Source organism: Patiria miniata, unplaced genomic scaffold (assembly GCF_015706575.1).
Source record: "Patiria miniata isolate m_02_andy unplaced genomic scaffold, ASM1570657v1 HiC_scaffold_30, whole genome shotgun sequence".
NCBI classification, from domain to species: Eukaryota; Metazoa; Echinodermata; class Asteroidea; order Valvatida; family Asterinidae; genus Patiria; species Patiria miniata.
Genome location: NW_024037070.1, coordinates 3,862,603 through 3,877,952, shown reverse-complemented (window position 1 = coordinate 3,877,952; position 15,350 = coordinate 3,862,603). Strand labels below are relative to the sequence as shown.

Genomic DNA, 15,350 nt, shown 5'->3' with positions numbered 1-15,350 from the left:
TGTTATACCTAGTACAATTCAGGACCTATAAGGCCTACATGTTTCCTGTTTTAAAATGCATACGATATTGTGTGATCATGGGCAGCTTTATAATTCTATCGCCAACGCAGCCTGCGTTCCTATATTCCATTTGTAATCATTCATCGACCTGGCTGAAAAGGTTTTTTTTTGGCGGCTAGATTGCTAAATGTTTAGTCTAAAACTGTGCAAACAGCAACGTTTTGTGTCTTTATAACACAAGAGCTGGCAGCAGTGGCGTACGCAGGATTTTTTCAAGGGGGGTGTTTCAAAATTGGATGTCATCATTTATGACGCTAGAAAAGAAGATGGTAAATTGTGTTGGCGCCATAAAAGATAGTAAAATAAAAGATAGTATTCGTGGGCTAAACTTAACGCTAAAATAAAAGTCGGGAGTTTTTGTTGGCGCCAGAAATAAAAGGAGGGTATATTTGGACGGGTTCCACTCGAAGGGCCGGGAACCCACGACCATCAGTTATCTTTTTGAGCTAAAGCATATAGTAAATCGAAAAAAAAACACCAACATTTTCTGTGTCTTTAGAGTATATGATGAACATATGAATAAAGGGGTCAATGTGGGCAGTCCCCTCCCTCAACAGCATTTAAAAAAAAAAAAAAATTCAAGAAAAAAAGTGACACGGGCTGCGGAAGTGCTAGGATCTGTTCTTGTAATTGGCTAAACTTACTCCAGATACAGGATACATAATGCGCTCTGGTCACAGGGGCGGATCCAGACTGCCATTTGCCGGGGTGCCTAGAATTGTGGTCCAGGACCTGCGAGCGCGCAGCGCGAATCCCTTACGGCGTGGGGTCCGGGGCCCGCTGAAGGGCCCCCCAAAAATGTGATTTTAGATGCTCTGTGGTGCAATCTGAGGCGATTCCTGGCCACTTCCACCGTTTAGAAAACGTTTTAAACATCGAAAATTCCATTTAAATTTGTTATTTTTTTGTTCTTTAAAAAGTTTGTTATGTATTCAAAGTTGAGAACCATGTTCCATCTCCGTATTTTTTGACAATTTTCTATTTTGGAAAGGGATTTAGGCACTTGTAGTCCAAGCCTCAGCTATTCGCTGCCGAAGGTACAAAATAAGGTGGGGGAACTGCTAGGGTGAAATGGACCGATCCAGTAAGCACCGCCCCATGATATTCTGACCAATCACAGCCGTGATTTATGTCCGACATGCGTGCACAAAAGTCCGACATGCGTGCACGCGCGTATGATGCGCGCGGCAGAAAAATGCAGTGTGGCATTGGAAAGGAGCACGTGTTAATTTGCCACGTGCGCAGTGGGAGGGGCTTAATACTGGATCGGTCCATTATAGCATAGAGGAAATTTGGCCGGAGGACTAATGGGAGCGCGGACGCGGAGCGCGAAGCACTTACGGCGTGGGGTCTGGGGCCCGCTTAAGGGCCCCGGGAAATTTTGGATCGTAGATGCTCTGTGGTGCAATCTGAGGCGTTTCCTGGCCACTTTCCCCTGATTTGTTTAGCTTAAGTTTTTAAAATATACGAGGGGATATTTTGTTTCATTTGTTTCAAATACATAAAGGCCTATATACTCTTGCTCTTATAAAGTGTCTTCTGTATTCAAAGCTTAAAGAGGTTGTGGAATGCTCGAAGACATTTCCGTCATTTTTGGGGTATACGTAGCCTAAGGTGTGATGAAATAAAAACGACTATTGTTTCTGTCATGAAATGAGTACAAAAGGTACTTTTGAGAGCTGTTTTTCAGGCCCTGTTTCGACCCGAACGTGCAATTTGTGTAAAAGTCGTCGTCACGGGCAGCAAACAAAACACAGTAAATCGTGACGTAATAAACAGGACTCGTATTACTACTCTGCATCGGGAGTCCTGTTTATTACGTCACAATTTACTGTGTTTTGTTTGCTGCCCGCAACGACGACTTTTACACAAATGGCACGTTCGGGTCGAAACAGGCATGACAGGACTTGAAAAACAGCTCTCAAAATTACCTTTTGTACTCATTTTATGACAGAAACAATAGTCGTTTTTATTTCATCACACCTTAGGCTACATATACCCGAAAAATGACGGAAATGTCTTCGAGCATTCCACAACCTCTTTAAAGTTGAGAACATGCACATAATTTGCAATTGTTCCGCTCTCGGTCACATAACTGACATGAATTTGAATATTTCATTACAGGGGATCCATATTTGAGGAGCGTGACAAACTGGCATGAAACGTATTAGAAAAATATTTTAATAGAATCTGAAGTGGCCATTGTTTGATTTTGTTTAGTCACCAAGCCCAGAGCGTGAAAACGGTTTGACCTTCATACGCATTGTACGCGGCAGTTGTCCGCGTGCAGTCTCATGGACGTATGACGCACTAAACAATACGCGAAATGAGACTCCACTACAGTTTGTCTTACCTGGGTTTTATCCGCGTATCGTGCAACCATCATAACCTGCGCATATAAAGTCTTAGGAGGTGCGTGAAAATTGCCACACCTTTTGAATGATTATTCTTACTCAAACTCAAAACGCGTGGCCCGTCGGATCACCGTCCGTTTTTCACCGATAGTATACATTTTAAAATATTTGCCGGGGAGGGGGGGGGGGGGGGGGGGCGTGCACCCCCTGCGCCCCCCGCTGGATCCGCCAATGGGTCAAACTGGGAAACAGTTTAGTTTTATTCGATACTTTAATCCAAGTAGGTTTTGAACAAAGATAGTGGGCAATTCCCGAAAGGTCGTCCCCTTTCCTCCATCAACACAATGAAGGAAAGTGTTCTGCATATAGTTATATATAAAAAATAGTGCTCGGTCTGTATAACAGGCAGAGTTTTGCACGTACCAATAATAAGGGAATAAATGTGTGCTCGAGAGGTTTTAATCACTCTGTTTAAAGCTATAGTCCATCATTTGCAGCCATCCGAAAAGTAACTGGCGTAATTATTGTCGAAAAACAAACTTGGTTCAAAGATAGTAAGGGAACTAAACTCCCAGTGAAATTATTCTTTCTGGCAAGCTGTCATTTTGAAGTAATCAACGAAAGAAGGCATTTCCAACGGTGATTCTTAAGAAGCATTAGTAGTTCGTTTTGTTATTCAGCGCAGCGCGCACAAATATTGGAACGACGCACACGCGCGCGCGGTTGTTATAATTCGTCGGAACAGTGCGCGACAACGCGTATAGTTGCAATTCAAAACATGATTCAGTAACTTTTGATTTGAACTTGAGATCTTAGAATGCTGCTTTTCTCGGAATGTACAGCTGAAGCTTAGCTGAAACTTCATCAGGTTAGTTGCTCAGTATCCTTCATTAGATTTTGAACTCTTTTGTTGCTTCAAACGAACAAAATGCACAAATTACAAATGATGGACTGTAGCTTTAAGACTGCTTAGAGTCTGGGTGCTGATAATTACCCGAGCCGGAGGCGAGGGTAATTATCAGCACCCAGACTCTTAGCAGTCTTAAACAGAGTGATTAATACCGACCGAGCACATATCTATTCCCATTCATAAATACCTTTTCGGTAAAAACAAATCAAGTAATTCGTTCAAAAAATCCCGATTTTGATCAACAAGTTCACTCCAGCTTTTTGAAACATCCCTCTAGCAAAATAATGGAGTGTTCAGCTGGCGAGTAAGATGTAAACAACCCTTTTATGGAAATTGACGCGCGCGTAGCACGTTCTGCGCGATGTCGCGCAGAACGCACCTGGGGCGTTGCGTTTTGAATTTAGAACTTTAAAATTCTGACTCACTGGCAGTTGCACATGCCTACGTGAGGATTGTGAACGTTCAACCAATGAAACGGTAAGAGGCGCTGGATATTTAGGAGTCCATATTTTATGTAACACTGGAAAAGTGTTTAAGACCAGCTAGCCATGTCTTTATCATCCGTTTAAGACCGGCCACGTGACGGGATCTCGACCAATAGAAATGGCTAAACTGTCTGAGGTATTTATGAATAGTCGATTAAACTTAAAAAAACCCTTCAGTATACAAATATTGAGTGGCTCAGCGTGGAATGGGAGGAATATTATCGCAAGGTAAAATCTGGACTTTTCCATTTCACGAGGTTCGCCTCGTGAAATGGAAAAGTCCAGATATTACCGAGCGATAATATTCCTCCCATTTCACAATTTAAAGCCACTCAATATTTGTTTTATATAACTGACATATAGATCCTTGTCATTTGATATATTTGAACTTTTATTTCAATACAAACCTGGAGGAAAATGTATTTGTCTCTTCCAAACCACCCCATCACGAAAATGTTTGAACCCAACGCTGTAGCGCTGGCTCTTTGGAACAATACGCGCTACGCGCAACGCTGAACGCGCACACCAGCATGCATTTTCACACAAATACCGCGTCATGATCCTAACTGTTGAATAGTATACAAATATTGAATGCTTCGAGTGGTGTAGTAAAACTAGCCTCCCGAGGTGATCCATGGACATTCTATTTTCCAGAGGCGAAGCCGAGGGGAAATAGAATGGTCCATGGATCACCGAGGGAGGCTAGTTTTACTTCACTACGAGATAAAGCATTAAATATTTGTTTTATAACACTTCACCCACAGATTCTGCTTGATTTTAATATTTAACATTATTTAAATCTGAACACAGTTGAAATAACTTCAATTTCAATACAAAATTGGTGGAAAATGTATTTCTGTCTTCCAAACTACCCCTTCACGAAATGTTCGAACCCAAGTCTGTGGCGCGCTCTCTTAGGAACAATACGCGCTACGCGCAACGCGCAACGCGCACACCAGCATCCATTTGCACACAAATACCGCGCCGTGGAAATAGTACTTTGGTTGCTAATGGTATAGTACTTTGGTTGCTATGCGCATAGTACTTTTGGCCGTGCACAGAAAGATAGCAAAATTAGAAAGTAACATGTGACTCGCTCTCGGCCAATCAAGACACAGAATCTGTGGGTGAGGTGTTATAATATTTCCCATTCCCCATGGGCGGATAGTACTTTTTGAGCCGTGGCATGAATGGGAGCAATAACGAATGCCACGTGATGTGAGTTCCACCAATCAAATGACTAGGATCTGTATGTCAGTTATATAAAGGGGTTTACATACCGGCGTTGACGTTATCGTTGTACGTACGCAGCTGAGCTCATGGTTGGACTCTAGCTATGCATGCACGTACAGTACTAGCCATACGTACGTACGCGCGCGTACGTTAATTACAGTGTAATACAATTATTCTCAACCAAAGTCGATCTGCGCCTTGTTCTAGCCTAGGCCCAGGTGCTGGCCCCTGGGCGGGCCCTGACCTATGTTCGCGCGGGCTTGCGCTTCCATGCGATGGGTGCGCGTTGCTAGTTAGCCCACGTCACGTACATCCATGTACGTGCAAACGCGGAATCACTGATCTCTATATAAAAACAGTGCGCGGAATGCATACGTACCATATCAATTGACGATTGTTTTTTAATACACTTTGGAACTTATTCAATAAATTCCCCGAATTCGCCCGTTTCATACTTGGTATTCATTAATTTTTTTTATTTTTAATTTGTTCCATGGAAATAATAAAAGAAAATCTCTCTCCCTTTCTTTATTTTCTTATTTTGGCACTCTCTTTCCCTCCATATTTTGACATGGCAAAGCGGGGTGTTTAACAGCCAACCCCCCCCCCCCCCCCCCCCCCCCTGCGTACGCGCCTGACTGGCAGAGACACCTGCGGCAGTTGCTTGCGCTTAAAAAAATAAATAGTTTTACCAAAATCGATCTATTTGAATAATTTTGAATTATATGAATGCAGTTCAGCCCAAACTTTGATTCACTGCTCGCACGCGATTAACGTTTCTTATAATAAACTTATTACGACCAGAGGTAACCGTGTAATTAAAGTACATGTAGAAGCATACCATGAAACCAGCCAGCATCATGTAAATAAAAGTTATCTCTAGTATGTATGGTCGACATTCTTTCATTGATTGAAACTTTAAAAATCAGATAATTACTAATGATAAATGTTGACATTAAAATGATTAGAATTTATATTTCCGCTCTATTTCAGTCATGGCTTTCGGCGGTTGGTCTCGCGGTAAGATATCCTATCAACCTCCTGTCCGTTCTGAAGATGACAAAGTGACTTATGAGAGGAGAAGTATCGAAGTGGAGAGAAGGCGCCAGAGTTCAAGACCTAATCATGGCCACGCACGTGTTGATGATTTTACCAACTATGCAACGCGCACAGATGACTTTGATCCAAACATAACCGGTGCTAGACCTAAAACCTCTCCCCGCTTACAGAGGGATCGTCATGAGCAAACTATCAATAGGGGAGGTTATAAGCAACAACGAGCAATAAAAGGTCGCGGTGATTCAACTCAACAGAAAGAAGAGGTGTCGTTTCAGAAATCTGCCGAGCCAACTCGAAAGAGGCATTCGTACGGACAAACGTTTCAGTACCGTGGGGGATTCAGAAGATTTGATGCGGGCAACAACAGAGGACGGTCAACACACTATAAGCTTGAGGCACGAGATGGAGCAGATAGAGAGAGTTACCAACCGTACCGTAGAGGTCCTCTCGTGCACCACAGAAGCGAAACAGCACGTCTTGATGGAGTCTACCCGGGGACGAAGACCAGAAATGCACCTGATGATCAGTCTGAGACCACACATCAAATGCAAAGCATACCATTTGTCATGGATACAGAGAGACAAGAAGATAGGAACAAAAATGCACCGACCTGGTAAGTTTGATATCGTGTTGTTTCATTTCTCAACCTATCTCTAATCAAGTAGTTTCTAAAAAAGAGTCCAAAATAAGATTTTAAAAACATCTACGTTACATTATATTTATCAATTTACCACGCAATTAAGCTCTAATTCTCAGAACGTTTCAAGGAGTACATTTTCAGGAAGACAGGGCATTAACTAGGTAAATAAAAACAACTTTCACCAGCTCGATGGCTAGTCGGCCAATACTTTTATTTACCTAGTCATATTCCGAAGCATTAAAATCTTAATACTAATTTCAGCTTGTTATAATTGCTGCATTGTATGTCCTACAGTGACACTTCAGCCACAAGCTCAGCTAATGGTCACATAGCTGAATTGCAGCCAAAACTGGACACCACTGTACAAGGGAGTATCCCTGCAGAGCCATACCAAGTCAAGCCTAAGACTAAGACGCTCCCATTCACTGAGAAGCAACTGCAGAAGTTCTTGGAAGGAAAACCCTCCGTTGTCCTCTCTGAACTTGTGGAAAAGAAAGATGAATGCATGGCGTTATTAAATCAAGACCAAATCAGTGACAATACATTGCAATTAATACTACAGGTTCTATCAATCTTGTGCTCCTTAGATCCTGTGTCAGCGCACATTGAAGAATTAAACGTGGTACTGACCATGGTTGAGTCCTCGTTGTTTTTTAGTAAACACCTGACGAGGGTTTTGGTTTGTTTACCGATCGAGGAACCTAGTGAAATCGACGGCGAGAATGACAACGATGTTCATATGCTTGGTATGGTTGTGAAATTACTTCGGTTATTCCTGCAGAACAAGCCGAGTAGCTACTCTGAAGTAGGCGGGGCTTTGATTCTTTTGGAGAAGGTTGTAACGTCAGAATGCCTTATGGTAGACCTTCAGCAATTGAAGATTAGCTACCACGCAGTGGAACAGGCTCAGCGAACAGCAAAGGAGCGCGCCTCGGAGAAACCGCCACCAAACAACTTCAGAGATATCCCAATCTTCCCGGAGAGCAGGGAGATACGGCAAGTCACAAAACCATTCCTGAGAAAGAACATCATCAAAGGCACATACGAGAACGTTGAACACTACCTTGATGTTCAGTTCCGGTTGTTGAGGGAGGATTTTGTGGCACCTCTACGGGAAGGTGTAACTGAGTTCCTTTTAGATACCAGTAGCCGTCTTCAAGACATCCGCATCTACAACAATGTCCGTATTCTGAATCGTAAGATGGGTTACAGCAGTTTGATTCACACATTGGCCTTTGACACGAAGCCTTTCCAACGTTACCACTGGGAATCAAGTAAGCGTTTACTGTATGGTTCTTTTGTCTGTCTCACAAAAGATAAATTCCAGCACATTATTTGTGCAACGGTGGAGAACAGAGACGTTAAGGCTTTAGTCTGTGGTAGAGTTGATGTTCGCTTCCTGAATGAGACTCGTAATCTGTTGGAAGGTCCATACATTATGGCAGAGTCAGCAGCTTATTTTGAGGCATGTCGCCCCGTGCTTGAGGGGCTCCAGCAGATTAACGAACACAATTTTCCTTTCAAGAAATATATGGTAGATGTGGCTTCCACTGTTGACCCACCAGCATACCTCAATGCTAGTCGTCCGTCTGAAAAGGACCTAAGTGATGAGGATTCTGTCACGTATGACCTTACGATACTTGATAAGAAGTCAAGTAAGGCGACTGAAATCCCGGTTCTGAAGATGGAATCCTGGCCAAGTGCAGAAGACTTGCATCTTGATGAGTCACAGAAAGCTGCTCTGCAAACAGCATTGGCGAAGGAGTTCGCAATTATTCAAGGCCCGCCCGGGACAGGAAAGACCTACATTGGCCTTAAGATTGTACAGCTTCTCCTTCACAACATGTCTCATCCTCGACTGGATGAAGGGATGCAAGTTCGAGGTGGTGCTCCGCCCCAGGCGCCCATTCTAGTAGTATGTTATACGAACCATGCTCTGGACCAATTTCTAGAAGGAATCCATCACTTTGGTGAACGCCGGATAATTCGCGTTGGAGGTCGAAGTAATAGTGAGTTGCTACGAGACAGGAACCTTTCTTACATAAGACAGAATAGAAGAAAGGAAAAGCGCACATGTCCACGTGAAGTTGGAACTGTTTTGAGACAACTACGGGAGGGTGATGAGATAATTCGACGTCTACTTCTCAAGATGGAACTGCCAACGAAGGTCCTACTAAACGTCAAGGCCTTGCGAGAATACATGACCTGTTCAGAATACGAAGCTCTCTTACTACAACATCGACGAGACAATGCATCTGAAGAAGATCCACAGAAGTTGTTAAACTGGCTTAGTATCATTGAAGAGAGAAACGATCAAACCATTAAAGACGAGATCTTTCACGAAAATGCAGCGTACGATCTGCGATGCACTAAACGCTGTGGTAAAAACCGTGATGTGGATCCGGTCAAGGAGCTTCAAAAGCCTGAAGTGATGACTGATGAGAAGGCTAACACCGTTGAACGTGTCTGGTCTCTAAAGATCCTAGATCGATGGCGTCTATACAGATTATGGGTCAAGAGGTATTTGGAAGATCACAAAGTGGAACTTCAAAGGCAACGCCAGATTCATGATGACCTATCAAAGCAGTTACAAGCTTTAAATTTGCAGAAAGGTGTTTTTCGAGGGAGAGGCAGAGGACGGAGGGGTTGGAAAGATCCAAGAGAAGTAGAAATGCACCTGCAAGCTACAACTGAGGCAATTACATTTTTGCTTCTAAAAATTGAACTGCCTACCAAGGTCCTCTTGAACGTTTGGGCACTACAAAGGTACATGAGTCGTTCGGAATACGGAGCTCTTTTGATACAACGCCAGCGAGGTCAGGAACCTCAAGAAGATCAGCAGAAGCTCTTGAACTGGCTGGACGTCATTGAAGCAAATGAGAATATCCAGGTAGATGATGAGGGACGACGGATTCAGTTGGAGCGTCAGGTCGACGATATGGACGACTTAGACATTACTAATGAAAAACGTCAAATAACCATTGAGCAGCAGACTTATCGTGAAAACGCTGCGTATGGTTTGAAATGCAACAAACGTTGTGGCAAAAATCGTGATGTGGAGCCAATTGTGGAGCTTCAAAAGCCTGATGTGATGACGGAAGGGGAAGCCGCAGGTGTGGAACGTGTCTGGTCTCTCAAAATATGGAATCGCTGGCGTTTGTACAGATTTTGGGTCAAGAGATATTTGAGGGATCACGAGGCAAAACTCCAAGAGCAACGCCAGGTGCATGATAACCTGTTAAAAACGTTACAATCTATGAATGGAGAGGAAGATCTTGAAATTCTTCAAAAGGCGAAGGTTATCGGAATGACGACCACTGGGGCAGCAAAATGTCGGGCCGTGTTGCAGCGTCTTTGTCCCAGTATTGTAGTAGTGGAGGAGGCTGCTGAGGTTCTTGAGGCTCACATTATCACCAGCCTGACTGAAAAATGTCAGCATCTCATTCTGATCGGAGACCATCAGCAGTTGAAGCCAAACCCAACTGTCTACCGCCTGGCGAAGCAGTTCAACTTGGATACCTCTCTGTTTGAGAGAATGATCAACAATGGTATGCCTTGTCGATCGCTCACTCACCAACACCGAATGAGGCCTGAAATATCCAAGTTGATGAAGAAATACTTCTACAAGAATCTCTACGACGACCAATCCGTTTTGAAAATGGACAACGTCAAGGGAGTGGCGCATAACATGTTCTTCATCGATCATCAACACCTTGAAAGTCAAAGTGGCGACAGCAAAACTAAATCCAATCAATACGAAGCTGAGGTTCTTGTTGGATTATGCAAATACTTATTACAACAGGGCTACGATAACTCTCAGATCACCATACTCACTGCTTACACAGGACAAATGTTCTGCTTCAGGCGTCTTATGGATAAAGCAACCTTTGAAGGGGTTAGAGTTTGTGTTGTAGACAATTTCCAAGGAGAAGAGAATGACATCATACTTTTGTCTCTGGTACGAAGCAACGAGGAAGAATCCATCGGGTTTCTGCGCACTAAGAATCGCGTCTGTGTTGCGCTGTCCAGGGCTCGGATGGGTTTTTACTGCATGGGCAACGGGAGCATCTTGAAGAAGGCACATATTTGGCAGGACATCTTTACTACCCTGGAGGCTGACAATCGGATCGGGGCCTCATTGCCATTGGTCTGCCGAAATCATCCCAACAAAATCACACAGGTCACCTCGAAGGAGGATTTCATGGAAAAGGTTCCTCTTGGGGGTTGTGATGTACCTTGTGATGTCAGGCTTCCATGTGGTCATGTTTGTGCTTTACTGTGTCATGCCTTTGACACTGACCATGAGGAATACACGTGTGAAAAGCCATGCGTTAGAAAATGCGAGCGACAACATCCATGTCCGCTTGAATGCCACGAAGAGTGTAAATGTCCCGTGGAACTTACCAAAACGATGTCTGATTGCGGTCACGTGATCCAAGTTTCCTGTCATGAATATGATAGTATCACATGTCCTAAGCCGTGTCCAAGGTTCTGCCATGATAGTCAGCATCAGTGTCGAAAACTGTGCTGTGAAATCTGCCTGGAGAACTGTCCTGAAAAGTGCAAGAGAACGCTGCCATGTGGCCACTCATGTAGAAATGCTTGCGGTGATCTATGTACTCGGTATTGTAAAGTTCGAGTAGACAGGACACTGACCAAGTGTGGCCATACTGTTCGCATGGATTGTGGCGCAAAACCAGATAAGAAGAAGTTGGCTGAAATGTTGTACATGTACTTACCTTCAATAGACGATCCGTACACGTGCAAGGAAAGATGTGAGAAGATGCTTGAGTGTGGGCATAGGTGTCCAAATGTCTGTGGTATACCTTGTAAGTTACCGTCACACTACCGTTATCGATTTAGAATGAATGTCAAAACATGCGACGAACCTGTGGAAAGGACCTACACATCTTGTGGCCACCGCGTGACGGTTCCCTGCCACAAGGACATTTCGGATGTGCCGTGCTCTGATCAATGCGAAAAGTTGTTGTCTTGCGGTCATCGCTGTCCAAGGAAATGCTGTGAAAAATGTCCGCCAGAAAATACAAAAAGCCTGACCATTTTCAAGAAACTTCTTGAATCCCCTTTGACAGCGAGGCGTTTCTATTTTAGGGAAAATTCCGAGGAAAGTTCCGAGGAAAGTTCCGACTGCGATGAAGACGAAGAAATTTTTTTAAACAGTTTTCTTGGAGACCAGAGGGATGTAAGCGGGTACTTTAGGTCATTGTGTCAGGAGAAGTGCCAGAAGGAACTTGATTGTGGGCATAAATGTCCTAATAAATGTGGTGAACCCTGTCCACCTGTAAAATCAGACGCTATAAGGAAGTACTCGTGGGGCATTAAGACTGAGTGTCGAGTAGGGGTGAAAAAGAAGCTTCCGGGCTGTGATCACTACGTAAGCGTTCGCTGTTCCATGGATGTCAGTTCGTTCATGTGCACAGAGATATGTGAGAAGGTGCTTCCATGCGGCCATCGCTGTCCAAGGAAATGCAGTGAAGTTTGCCCGAAGAGACAACGGGATGACGAAACCTTTCTCAAGGGTGTTCTTGGGCACCCGAGGGATGTCAGGGCGTACCTTTTGTCAGTGTGTCAGGAGAAGTGTCAAAGGGAACTGGCTTGCGGACACAACTGTCCAAATAAATGTGGTGAACCCTGTCCACCGGTAAAATCACAAAAAATACGGAAGTCGCCGTGGGGCATTAAGACCAAGTGTCAAGAAGAGGTGAAAAAGAAGCTTCCGGGCTGTGATCACGACGTGAGCGTTCGCTGTTCCGCGGATGTCAGTTCGTTCGTCTGCACAGAGAAATGTGAGAAGGTGCTTCCGTGCGGTCACCCATGTCCAAATAAATGCATCGAGCCATGCCCTGGGGATAGGACCTTTAAGTTGAGAGCCACGAAAGGTTCCAAAAATTACAGAAAACGTACAGGCCCACGAGAAAGATGCGAAGTTGTGGTCCAGAAAGCTCCACCATGCGGTCACAAGACTAAATCCATGCCTTGCTGGAAGGCAGAGTCTTCTGCTCATATACCGTGTAATTTTCCATGCGGTGCTGTACTTAAGTGTGGTCATAGGTGCACTGGTAATTGTGACAGCTGTAAGCAGGGAACACAACACCAACCGTGTCCTAAAGTATGCAACAGGCAGCTCCTCTGTGGCCACAATTGCACTGGCTCATGTGGTGGCTGTTGCTCCCCAGATTGTAGGAGATGCCGTGATGACTTGAGACAGGGTTCCAGTCAAGATTTGACGTCATCTTCACCTTGTAAACACAATGTCACACATCGATACCTGAAGACGAATGCATGTTTCCGACCTTGCAACCAAAAACTGAAATGCAAACATCCCTGCATTGGTGTGTGCGGTGAACCGTGCCCTCCTTTTTGCAATGTCTGCGACAAAAAGAGTGTTCGAACCAATTTACCCAAAGGACAGTTTCATCCCAGGGATATGTACGTCTATCTCCCAGACTGTAAGCACCCGTGTCAGGTGCAGTCCCTGGATAGGACGGTTGCAGCTGTCAAGAACACCATTGATAAAGGCTGCTTTCAGATTCGGTACGTCCTGTGTCCGAAATGCAAGGAGCCAATTCGCCATTGTTCCCGTTATGATGGTGTTCTCCAGATCATGAGAGAGTCGATAAATACAGCCAGACATATTTGCCGTCAAAATAGCATAGCTTTGCAGAAGAATGATGGCGCTACGACACCCTTGTCATTTACCGCGGGCAAATGGATGAGATGTCGTCGAGGTCACGTTTTCCATCTAGAGGAAGGCAGCAGCAAAGTAGGGGGAGGCCAGGAACCAATTGCCTGCCCAGAGTGCTTAAAACAAAAGAGCAGTTAGACTTGTTGATTTGACTAGAATCTGAAACTGCGTCCTCAACGCAGTTATCAAACGCCAATCAAAGGTAGAATTGGCTTGCGATTAACTCCTTCACGTGAGGTAATGTGCAGGAACCGTGGCATTTGTGCGGGTTCAGTATGCTCTCCGTCATACCGGGAGAATACTCTTGCACCGAGAGTAATGCGCACGCAACATTTTCCTGCACTCGGGAGTAGCAAGAGTAACACACTCGAACGCACCCCGAAAGAGTGGCGTGTGGCAGTCACGTGGTATACATACGCACGTGTGCGTGTAACAGGCGCAGAGTGCACCTGACCAATTTTCATTTTATTACAACACTGTATTACATTGTGTTTATTCACTGAATAATCAATCAATAAAACCAAATTGTGCTCGGGTGTTTTTTGGCGCTAATAAGTGAAAATGGTGTATACAATATAATCAATATTATAGTGAAAGCGTAGCGTATTAGGCGTATGAGCCTAGTTCTTTTTACCAGTACTTGTTTCTGAAAAGATATTCACACTAAGTTTCGTTTAATTGAATATGCAGTAGCTCATTTGTTTTTAAACTAGATGAGATTTGTATGAGTATTAGATATTTAGAATCTAATTCCGGAGTGTAAACGTTACTTAATATTTACTTGCAAATTAAAACACAACAAATGTACTAAGTAACAATTGGGATTTTAACTTAAGCGTTAATATTGGAATATCAACAAACTGTACCTAAGACTATGTAAGTACGTTTGAACTTGTGTTGGCCGTATATTTGGTTTTACAGGAGAGTGTGCGTAGTCAGATGTGTAATAATTACTGTGCTAACAGTCCTTTATATCGGTACGCCAGTGAAAGGCAACAGTAATATTAAAGGTCTTTTTCGTCCGAAGATAGCCAAAATGTACGTATATCCAGCAATGGACAAAGCCCTGAAATGATGGGCCTAATGTAAATATCAGACTGCACCCCAAATGATTCAAACAAGTAAATTATGACATGTACTGTCGGGAATCGGGTCCATGGACAATGAAAGGAGGTCATTTCTCGAGCAGCGTTTTTCGTATATAGATATATCTGAGACTGTTAATTCAAGTCGATGATGTTGATTTGGAGAAATGGAATGTATTGTTATTGTTACTTCGTTTGAAGCTGGAACAATTATTAATACGTGTTTTAATTTGATAAGAAACTTTGGAATTGATTGCTACACGGCGTTTGTATATATTTTCAATTTTACTGTACACGGTGGTGCAAAAAGAAGGAAACCCACTTTTCACAGCAATTTTCACCTAGGCCTACTTGTTGAGCATATTTCCAAAATTCAATTTGATGGTATTAAAATATTGATCTTTTACTTACATTCATTATATTACAGATTATAACAATTTATATTCTTGAGAAAACTGCTGTAGACAGGCATTATAACTGTGTATCCCTTTCTTGACATAGTGAAATGTATGGATTTCATGACATATAAATAAAAGATACAAATGATTTATAATATACTTCATATACTTGGAACACAACATAAATTACACAATAGGTTTGAGTTATTGTATCCAGTAGATTATTTGCGTATTTTAATATCGTTTCAAGTTTATGTTTAATGTTCATTGTCAAGTGGGGCCTCATTGTGATCCCTGTTTACCTTCACATCACGCAACAGAATAATATCTGACACATGGGCGTCGCCAGGATTTTTTTCCAAGGGGGGGGGGGACAAAGCAAATTTTCCCCCAAAATTCCTTAACTGTTTCATTATATTC

At 43.3% G+C, this 15,350-nt stretch overlaps 1 protein-coding gene across 1 annotated transcript; it reads left to right on the top strand.

Annotated features, from left to right (window-relative positions):
• The first annotated feature begins 6,041 nt into the window (after window positions 1–6,041).
• LOC119739465 (NFX1-type zinc finger-containing protein 1-like) lies at window positions 6,042–15,296 on the top strand. Its single transcript, XM_038214431.1, has 2 exons — window positions 6,042–6,714; window positions 7,036–15,296. Exons 1-2 carry the CDS (start codon window positions 6,647–6,649, stop codon window positions 13,583–13,585), a joined length of 6,618 nt encoding a protein of 2,205 aa, XP_038070359.1. The 5' UTR covers window positions 6,042–6,646; the 3' UTR covers window positions 13,586–15,296.
• Window positions 15,297–15,350: the final 54 nt, after the last annotated feature.

Bases quoted from the DNA above. Each gene is read 5' to 3' on its own strand.
- LOC119739465 (XM_038214431.1), top strand. From the start codon at position 6,647: ATGCAAAGCATACCATTTGTCATGGATACAGAGAGACAAGAAGATAGG. The intron at 6,715-7,035 runs GTAAGTTTGATA...TATGTCCTACAG, and splicing joins AACAAAAATGCACCGACCTG to TGACACTTCAGCCACAAGCT.